This window comes from Elaeis guineensis, chromosome 5, assembly GCF_000442705.2.
Source record: "Elaeis guineensis isolate ETL-2024a chromosome 5, EG11, whole genome shotgun sequence".
Taxonomy (NCBI): Eukaryota; Viridiplantae; Streptophyta; class Magnoliopsida; order Arecales; family Arecaceae; genus Elaeis; species Elaeis guineensis.
This window is the reverse complement of record NC_025997.2, coordinates 4,031,712-4,042,606: the sequence shown is the minus strand read 5'-3', so window position 1 is coordinate 4,042,606 and position 10,895 is coordinate 4,031,712. Positions and strand designations below refer to the sequence as shown.

General features: G+C 37.5%; 1 protein-coding gene across 1 annotated transcript; it reads right to left on the bottom strand.

Moving 5' to 3' along the window:
• Positions 1–484: 484 nt before the first annotated feature.
• LOC105044488 (vacuolar fusion protein MON1 homolog) lies at positions 485–10,684 on the bottom strand. Its single transcript, XM_010922409.4, is given in 15 exon segments — positions 485–779; positions 2,041–2,105; positions 2,424–2,515; positions 2,613–2,903; positions 3,021–3,085; positions 3,262–3,343; positions 3,992–4,083; positions 5,548–5,680; positions 6,653–6,774; positions 6,968–7,069; positions 7,753–7,792; positions 7,949–8,020; positions 8,174–8,253; positions 10,050–10,141; positions 10,144–10,684. Coding segments are annotated over 15 exon segments (1,800 nt in total). The 5' UTR covers positions 10,520–10,684; the 3' UTR covers positions 485–683.
• Positions 10,685–10,895: the final 211 nt, after the last annotated feature.

Genomic DNA, 10,895 nt, shown 5'->3' with positions numbered 1-10,895 from the left:
CTATTTATTAAATAAATAATCCGATCCGACTCATTTAATTTATTTATTAAATAAATCAAATAAATTAAACGATTAAATAGATTAAACGGATCAGATCATAAACAGATTAAACAGATCTTAAATGAATTAAACAGATCGAATTAAATGAGTCAGAAATAGATTAAACAGATTAAATGAATTATTTGACTCAATACAATCAAATATTAAATGAATTAAACAAGTTAGATATCTAAAATCCATATCCGATCCATTATTAAACGGATTAAACGAATTAATTCATTTATGACCAAATCCGTTTAACCTAAATTCAAATCTGTTTATGATAAATCGAACATAAGTCAATTTGACGAACCGAATCATATTTTGCCAACCCTACTCGAAACCTCAGTGACCCGTCGCGGTGTGCCAGGCAATACAAAGGCCTTCTTGTGAATTCGGCCCAAGGATTAGGGTTACCACCATCATCAGTAGTATTTGCCGTGGAAATTGGAAAAACACATTTATTCAGACACGTTGTGTAATTTCCAAACGTTGGTATACAGTTTTGTTACAACTGAAAAAATGACAGGAGCAACTCTCATTTTTGTATACTGACCAATGATGATGTAAGAATTCATGTTGGCATGGAAAAAATTGAAGTCCGAAAGTTTTACAAAATGAATACAACTACATGGTCCGAAAAATCACCAGGAAAAGGGGCTCGCTCCCAGCAAAAATATCTCGTTTTCCAAATCCCTTACCCATTGACAAACTCTGTTGCACACCTTTATTGCCAGAGCCTGCATATTCATCGCAATCTATGTCAAGCTTTTAAAACATCAGGGAGATAACAGAAGAGTCAAAAGACATTTTTAAGTTATTTTGATCATTAGAGTTCCAGCATTGGTGACCAGAAAGATGATTGCGATCCATTTCACTAGAAAATTCAAATATGCAGCGAACCAAAATACGAGTGGAATTGGCAAGGAAAAAAATATTCTGAGCGGAGACAACCAAACAACAATCAATAACATTAAACCTTGTACATTTCATCTGTCCTTTTCAATTGGTGTCACTGCCACTAAAACGGCTGAGGGTGGTCCAAAGTGCCATACACGGGCACAGCAGACTTCGGGATTCAAGTTTAATCAATGAGCAAAACATATTTGCCGCCCTTAAGCTGACATACAACCTAAGCACTATCTCGGTTGTGGCGATTCATATAAATGAATGGTTTCTCAAAGTGTTATAAAAGTGGGGCAAGGTTGCAGCACCGAACCCAATTAACAACTACAAAAAACCGAGCAAATTAGTGCAGTCTGATGACTCCTTCACTGTGTATAACTGCATCAGGTAAGCGTCCTAATGCAGAGTGCCAACTCAACCTTACTATGACCACAAATCTACCTTCAGCACCCACTCAGCTAAATGATTTCACAGCCAGTAAACGACTATAGCCTTTCTACTCTTCAAGCATCATAATATCTCTGTTAGGTATTCAAAAAGATGTTAAATAACTTTTTCCATTTCTTTGAACTGCATATATTCATGATGGCTCACCATACACTAGACATGAAAGGGCCTGTTTGGGTTCCTGATTGACGCATCCATGGATATCAACGACAAGGTGGGAGTCTAGTCAGGAGAGGTAGTGGGTAAAGGAAGAAAAACTGGGAGATTGGAGAGTGAGTTCCACAATCCTAAAGATTTTTGGGTATCCAAAAAGCAACATTCTTGAGGACTTTCCTTATCCCTAATATCATGGATTTGGAAGGTCCATGGTCTTCTCAAATCCCCCTACTTCTTTTCCTTACCTCCTCATCTCAGCTGACTCCTCTTGTGGCACTCATTCCGAAATCAACAAAGAGACGCTCAAACAGGCCCCTGACAAAAATGATGCTTCAATCTTGTTGGACTCAAACTTGTGTGGCAGATATGTTTTCAAGAAAAGAAAATGCTATCCACGCAGGAGTCCATGGGAGGTCACTATTTTCCCATTCTCCATAGGTTATTAAAGTGAAAAAAATATTAAGAATTAATGAAGAGTAAAGAGGATCAAACCTTGTCTGCAAGCGGATCAAATGCTGCATAAAGTTCAAAATCTTGAGTGATCCAGCACAGTAGAACTGCCACATAACACATTAACCTAATAAATCAACTTGTAAATATTCATAACCGTACAAGCAAGAGAAACCAAGCCATGAGAATATGCTTTGGTGTTTCTTTTTTAAAAGAACAATTATGAAGGATTGGAGAAAATAGCAATAAAAATGGCAATTCTGCCTGCAATCCACTGGTCATCAGAATTTGTTTACTCTTGTGGACAAATTGAAGGCCTGCATGCTATAAAGAATAGAACTACAAACCTACACAGGAAAAACAAACCACATTCCTCAATCACTTCAATAATGGAAAATATATTCTTCAAATCATTAATGTCTTACCATAATTTTCATCCCTTCTGAATTGTGTTTTGTTTGGACCAGTTCCCTTGTCGTGCATGGAAGCATACAACTTTTGATAAGCTCTATACAATCTGCATGTGTCATATTGTGTTATTTTAAGAACAGTGGTGCCAAGAAAAGCACCATGAAAAAAATCTAAAGGACGTTGCAAAAGTAAAAGGCAAATACCTTTTCTGTTGATTAGAGTTGTTTAGGGGGGGGGAGAACTCTGACGATACGTACTGGTCAAGGTATACACTCTTATATATGAAATGCCATAGTCCGGCTGGGCCACCAGTGCCCACGCGAGAAGACAAAGATCCTGCTGCCGTTTTATCCAGACCTAAATGAGGAGACACAGATCCAGACCGGATAGAAGAATCAACAGGCAGGTCCTCAACACGTAGACCACCATCTAGCATGGATCTCTGAGCTTCACAGAGAACATTTGACTTCACAAGCACAGCCTCAATGCGAATCCTATTTATAAAATTCAAATTATCTTTTCAATTAAGGGATAACTTAAGTCAGATTAATGTTATAAATCGGATGCAGAAGCTTATCAAGTGACTTGTCTCCTAAAGTGTAGCAACTGACCTGCAGTCTTTGAGATGGTAGAAGGCATCTGAACTGGTAGTAAGCAATGTCAAATATGTATCCTCCTGTAAAGGAAAGCAACCTGATGAGACAGTAGCCAGTGGGCTAAAAAATGCATAAACGAAGAACTACGTATATTTTGCAATTCGATATCACGTAATTTCTGGTCAAATAGGTCTTCTCGTATGATTCAAAATCAAAGATACCATGCATGTGGATGCTAGATGCACATCTCACTTACATCAAGAAAATGGACATAAGCATATAGGAATGCCATTGGATTATATCTTGGTAAACAGATTGGTGAGAAAGATTCAGAAGTCCTGCACAGTGGAAATACAAAACAAGTAAGAGCCTGGCATCTCAAATATGCTTATACCAGTGTAAATTATGTCATTCTCAAAGTTTTACAGCCTTGGCATTAACTCTCCCACTCTTCAGAAGGTCATGATGTGATAGTTTTCTGAACTGTTTATGCAAGATGCCATAAGCAGGTATATAAATGTGGACTTAGAAACCAAACACACTTTTTTTTTTGATAAAAAACACACTCTTTTTGCAGAAAATAAAAACACAAAGGCCAGATACTTAAGGCTACTATTAAGAGGTAAAATTAAAAAAGGTATCAGCAGGAGATTCTGCAAATTTAACTTCATAGACATGGTTGTCATGGAGAGAGATGCATCTTTTCCATGCATATCCATATTTGATGTAGCATAAGAGATTTTTTAAATTAGCTGATTGAAGCCAATGGTCACCGAGTCAACTAAATATACTGATAAACTCAAAGAATATACACTATAAACCGAAAACATATTTGTATAACATGAAAAACTGAGCCAACACCTCCTCTGCCTCAAGTGCACTAAATTTGACATTGTCCTTGCTTGATTTATCAAACATTGAATTCTATATTCCCCCCACTCAATCTTCTAAATATATGAAATTTTCCTTAAAAGTTATTTAATTACCTAAATGATTCAGAAGACAATATAAAGTTGGCAAGCAAGAGCATGTCATCCGGATGAAGAGAGGCCTTCTGTGCTCCAACAATACTGACAACCTGTAGTTTTAACAGTCACATCAGACATCAGCAGATGAATGACAAACAGTATTAAGAATATCTCTTGGATGGCTGGAAAGTGGCTTAATTGATAGTTTGTTATAGAAAAAGCAGTACATTGTATTACCAAATCAACTTTAAGACTCCAAACTTCAATCACATATAGAAGGACAGCACATGTTACACATGAAAGAATATTTCATCTCCTTAAGTTACGCCCAAAAGGTCAATATGATTTCAATGATTACAACAAACAGAGTATAATCACTACATATGCTAAGAGTTATAAGTCAATTCTCCATTGTCGCTATCATCTAAAAATTCACTATGGATGCCATAAAGCTGGTACACATGACAGAATTGCAGGGTTCCATTTAAGTAGCAAAATCTTTAGGTTGCAGCTCAAACTTAAACAAATTAAATCAAAAGATAACTGTTTGCAAGCGAAAAATGAGCTGAATAAACCAATTTCAATGGATGCAGTGACTTGTAAAACAGTTCCACAACAGATATTCGATAAACAAAAAGTAAAGGCCTATGAGGTCAAGCATGTCATGCTACAATAATATATTGAAAAGGCATCTTAATAATCATATTTCCCACATCGGTAGGGAAGGCAACCAGGCAGCCTATTGGTTCGCCAGACATGCTATTGACACCAGTGCTGAGTTTCTGTGGACTGACATGGTTAATTCTAGTCTTGCTGTAACCGTAATGGTTCCTGCCATGGCTTGTACGAGTAAAATGAACTAACCTCTATCTTTCCCCCTTTTCCACAAAAGAGAGAAAAACGACAAAGAGAGAGGCAACTTAATCTAAAGAGATGGCAGGACAAGAAGATGAAATTTAAAAAGATCGACTAAATAATATTGAAGGACGGGCTTTTTTTCAATACTCATTCACTGGAATATGTCTATCCACAAGACTCCAGAATACGAGCATGCTTGATGATACACGACCAGTCTAAACATATGACTGCTTGTAAAATGCAGGACATACTCAATGTTTGTGCCGCAGTTATCAAAAGCTAAAGTAATCTTCTTCAAAACATTATATAATCAGGCAAAATGAAAGCATCATATATCTTGCCAAACAAGATAACATCATTTCCAGCTGAATTATCCATTGGAAATCTCTTGTTTTTGCAGATCTTTTGCCTCATAGTTCACATATTGAGTTGTTTTTCGCTTGTTGGTGACACATGGAAGTCACCAAAGCTGCAAGCACAAGAATTCACAAGCATGTTCAAGAGTAGTGCTAAAGCTGTAAGTAAAATTATAACCCGTTAGTAAAATTATCCAACTACATTAACACTCGGACATTTATTGGTAGTGGTGAAAGAATACCAAAACACTGGCATGATGAGATCTTGCTTAAACACATGGAACTACATGGTAACTGAAAATAATTCCTTGATAAAGTTGTCCCAAGTTTCAGATATTGAACAAGAAATTCTGGACCAACCTTATGCTTACACATCAATATTGCAAATAAAACCCCCGAGTCAGCAACATCTTGCAAAATAGCAGCAGTTGCTAGTCTTGTTGCATAAGCAAGAGGAAGGCATGTATATGCATGAAGAAATGTGGCGGGGTTCCTGAAAAGGATAGAAACTGAGGTCAACAATAATTTACTAGATCCCAAACAATCATTCAGATATTGTGATTATACTATATCATGAACTTCTGTGCCAACATATTTATGCCTTATCATGGTTTCTCTAAGCAACATACTTGGTGATTTAAACTCACTACAATGTTAATTGCTGTCAAACTCCCAGAAGCATAGAAATCCTGTGGATTGCAAAGATTGTTTTTCCAAATTTTCGAAGTATATATCCTTTGCATGCATATAATATATTCGCAGTGGTTACTCTGAAAGGCCTACAGGCACCTACCCAAAAATTTAGGAGGAAAGAATGTACAAATAACCTAGGGAAAGATCAACAGCCCCTGACTTATGTAGAAGCAATATTTCCCCAAAACTTCTATATGTGGTACTGATCACTATAAAGAATTGTGTAAGAGGCACCAACAACAGTCCGAAAGGAACATACCCAGTCTATAAGTTGTTTAAGCATCAGCATCTACATGACAGGTGTCAGAAAAAAATGAATAAAGCTTGTTGATGATGGCATTAGTTTCTTTAAAAAAGGGGAGAAATCATTTTGTGCATATTTTCACACATCTACATTGCTCCAGCATAGATTCACCTAATCAAGCATTCATTTTTTTCCCTCATCCTTTTGGTTTCACACCCTCTATAATCTTCTAATTAACAGCACATTTCAGCTTTTAATTAATACATGATAATTTCAACATCCATGTAACAAATAGAAACCAAGAAATTAGTTTATTTTACCAAAAAAATTTACTAAATTGACTGGTGGTTGTAGGTGCTTCCCATTGTTTGCTTCAGAAGCATCAGCATGGAAGATAAATGTTCAGTTCAAACACAATAAATGACTAGGCTGAAGCAGTCTTTCAAGAGAAACTGAGTAGACCAGTTAGATAAAGTTTAAATTTTCATGAATCCATATTTACAGCAACAAAAAAGGAAAGGTACAAACCAGCTGAAGGAATGAATTAGAGAAGAGAAAACAGCATCTGTTCCTCCCAGCAAGGTAGTCATATCAAATTTTGGATTTTTCTCAAAACATCTATTAACTGACTTTGTCAAGATAAGCAGCATCTGCATCCATATCATGACCAAAAGGCAATGGAATCAGCAAGAAAATCATTGCTCCAGACATCTAGATCTAGGTGCATATGATGATAATACCAGAAAAAGTACAAGAGAAGTATTAAGAGATAAAAGAAAAAGTGCCTATGGTTATTTTAATGTCTAATATATGGGACATTAAATCATAACATAATAGAAGTACCTGACCATAGATGAGCTCTAATTGTCCCCTCAATGCCCCATATGGCTCTTCAGTACAGCTTATACAAACTAGATATATCGGACCTTTCACAAGAAAAACTACCTGAATGTACAATAAAGTTAAAATAACTCAGAAAAGAGTAACTGTAATATCTTCAACCTGCACTTTTAAAATATTTCATCTATGACTATCCAAAGTTATTATGATCATAAGCATGAAATGTCACTCTATCCATGTCCTAGGTTCTACAAAATAAAAATTTAGCCAGGCACCACAACTTTTATGGACAAGTCCTAAATCAGCCCCCAAGGGCCAATGAAGGGTTATAAAAGAAACATTAAAAATTTAGGATCATTTAAATGCATGGTCTTTTGTAGCATATGGAAAGAGAAGTTAACGCAGTTTGCTGTTTTACCAAACAAATATATTGAACAATGGTGGGAAAGTTCATTTAAAAAAAAAAAAAAAAAAACTGCCGAAATATTCAATGGAATTTTTTCTGTTCAAAGTACAAAACAACATGGATAACAGGTAAGCTGCATGTTTCCATCGGCATCTAAACCAATAGATATCTTGACTCTATGTAAGCCTATGCCAGGCATAGGAATGCATTACTTATAAGCAATTTTAGTCAAGAAAAAAAAACTGTTGAGCAAATAATCTGGTAAAAAGGTTATACACAGATGATATGAGTAAGTAGGTCACTATAGCACATATAGCTCTATCTATAGACAAATAACAACATCTCAAAGATCAATTAATATGAACCAGAAAGGCCAACTAACCTGATGGTTTCCGGCTCTTACAAACTTGACCCGATCTCCACTGGACAAAAAGATAAACAAAACATTGAATTAATTAATCTTGCACATATTTTAACTAGATCATCCAAATCACAGACTAACAAATGGATTGCCAATAACAAGCAATGGGACAGGGATTGCTGGTCAATTCACACATAAGCTGGTTGTAGCAGCATACCTGTTCTCCACAAAAGAAATGATAGCTTGCAAGGTAGCTGAGAATCCTGCTAGTTTATGCTCATCTCCATACCTGAAAGTTCAGCAAGATGATGCATAAGAAGAGCAAAATTTTCAACACAATCAAGATGTATCGTATCTATTGAACCCTGTTTTTCTTTGTATCAACTACCAACATAATAATGAGCAAATATGACACTAGCTTAGCACTAAAATCTAAGTATACCTTGAGTATATTGGTTTCCCAGAGTGGCTTAATACAAAAAAGTGTTTCTTCCGTTTTCTCCATGAAACTGAAGCATCATCCTGCACTTCAAACAGATATCAAGTGTTAAAAGCCCAATATCAGACTAGAGCCTCTTTTATAGAGTGATTAGAGCCAACATCTCAGTATACATTAAAGTTCTGGTTCAAAACCCTGAAGCTTCAAAAACTGGGGCACAAGGCACATTGAATAAGGACAAGAAGATTGAAGCAACCATATGAGTGAAAAAAAATTATGATAAAGATATAAATACAAATTTGTGCATACATATGATACAAATTTAATAAACATTTTGTACTTCATACGCTGTCAATAAGACACATGAAAATAACTTAGCAGCCTTAAAAATTGGAATAAGAATACAAGAATCAGCACGTAAATCTGGAGCAGATTATCCATGGAAAGTTTCTAAACCCTGCAAATGTCACCATCACAATATATGTCAGTTGTTCCGACAAATAAATATATGAAGAGGTCCACATAGGCTGAAGTGAATTTAGCCCAAGAAACTTCAGGCAAACATTCATGGAACTTCTAGAGGAATATCAGGGGAAATTAAAAGCATAAACCGATGACTAGAACGATGCATATCATGGGCATTTACCTTTTTATTACCCAGCACCTTTAAGTCCTGAACCCGTAAGTAAAATAGGAAGCATTTAGGTAGCTTGCCATTGTCATCAAGTGATCTATTGCAAGACTAAGGAAAAAAGCATGGATGCTCACAAATCACTTTTCCTAATACATATGATTATCCAAACAACCACACAAGATAGAAGCAAGCCCACGAAAGGAGAAACACATATAGCATAGATGTTCAATGCACTACTTACTAAACAAAGCTCCACTAATTCTGAATACGTATCCACACTTTTCCCAGAATACCAAACAGATGGCCCACATTGAAGTAGTCTCTAAAATCTGCATCTGAAGTTAACGTTTATAATTCCTTAAGGACTCATTTGGTTCGCAAGGAGTGGAGGGGAAAAAGTGTAGTCAACAGGAAGCGGAAAAAATCCCTCTTGTCTGATTGGAGTTTTCAAAGAAGAGAGATTGGAAAAAGATATTCCCATAAGAATACGATTCCCATATTTCACAAGAAACAAAAACCTATGCAGGACATGGATTTCCAAAACCCCCATGGGATGGGAATTGGAGGCTCTTTTTTCTGAAAATAAGATTTTTTTTATATTAAAGATATAATAAATATTTTATACAATTTTTTCAGAAAAATAGATGCTCAATCAAACATAAGCCACTTTGGAATAAGCTACTTTCCATAGTCAATCAAACATGCCAAAACCACTCTTCTAGGCATCATATTCCCAATAATAACATTCCAGGAAGAAAATTTTTTTCTGTGAACCAAACAAATCCTGAATTGAAGTCCAATGTGCAGAATACTCCATAATTCTCCACACGAATGTGTTTATGTTTCAACTTTTGCATTGAATGCATGGGTAGAACAGCCATCCAAGGCTATGTATTGGATCCTGCGGAACTAGGAACATTTCAATGACCCTCTTCATAATGCTCGACCGGACAAACTCACCTAAAATTGTATTATTTTTATGTATCATAACTACCTATTTTCCCAAATTATTTATAATAATAGCACTTGCCTTAACTAAAAACCGAGCACCAGTTCGCAGTCCTACATTTTAGGGCAATAAAGATGAAAGGAGGGAGAATCATAACGTAGTACTTAAAGGGCGGTCGAGTTTGAGCTAAATAGATCTAACTAAACTATCAATTTTTACAGCAACCGCTGAATCCCAGGGATCCTTAAACCAAATTCAAAAACCACAGAACAAGAAGCAGAAATTGTAGAACTCGCCTCATCAAGATGCTCTTTTCCATGGCTCCAGGCATCCGGCGAAGCCCCTCCATCATCTACCTCCTCGACCCCACTCTCCCCGCTGCTCCCCCCTCTCCGGCATACCCGCTACTGCTAGGGCTAGGGGGCGCGTCCCCGTCCTGCTCCGAATTCTCCCTCCAAGCCACGCCACCATGTGAGGACGACGCCCGGGCGTCTCCAGCAGCCCTCTCAACCTCATCCACCGAATCCGAAGCAGCCGCAGGCTCCTCTTCCTCGATCTCATCGCCGGAGTAGAAATCCGCGGACAGAGATCCGTTGCTCGCAGGGGGCCGGGAGCCGGCGGCATTGCCGGAATCTTCCAGGGTCAGAGAACTTAGTCGTTCCTCTTCTGTGTATTCCTGGGGCTTGGGTTCGGGGTCGGGTGGAGGGTTAGGGTTTCGATTGGAAAGGCCGTCATCGGGAGGAAGAGGACCGGGATCGGAATCCATGGCGGGGATAAGGATAGCAAAGGGGGCAGAAGAAGGGGCGGGGATTTAGGGGTTTTGGAGGACAGTTAGGGTGTGGATGGGAACGGGGAAGAGAGAGTTTCGTGTCTGCACCTGTCGGTCGCTGGCGGAGACCGGCAGTACAAGGTGAGGCTGTGGTGGTTGTGACCAGTAGGTCGGAATAACCGTGGTAAATTCCGTCAGCTAAAATATTATGGGCCAGGAGATCGCAGCCCACTGCGAGACAAGAGCCTGTTTCCTTTTTGGCATCACTTTTATTTTTATTTTTAGAATAAAATTGATAGCTAAGGAGATTAAAAAATAGTTGTTAGATTGTGTCTGGAATCCCATATTAATTTTAATACGCGCTTAGGCACAC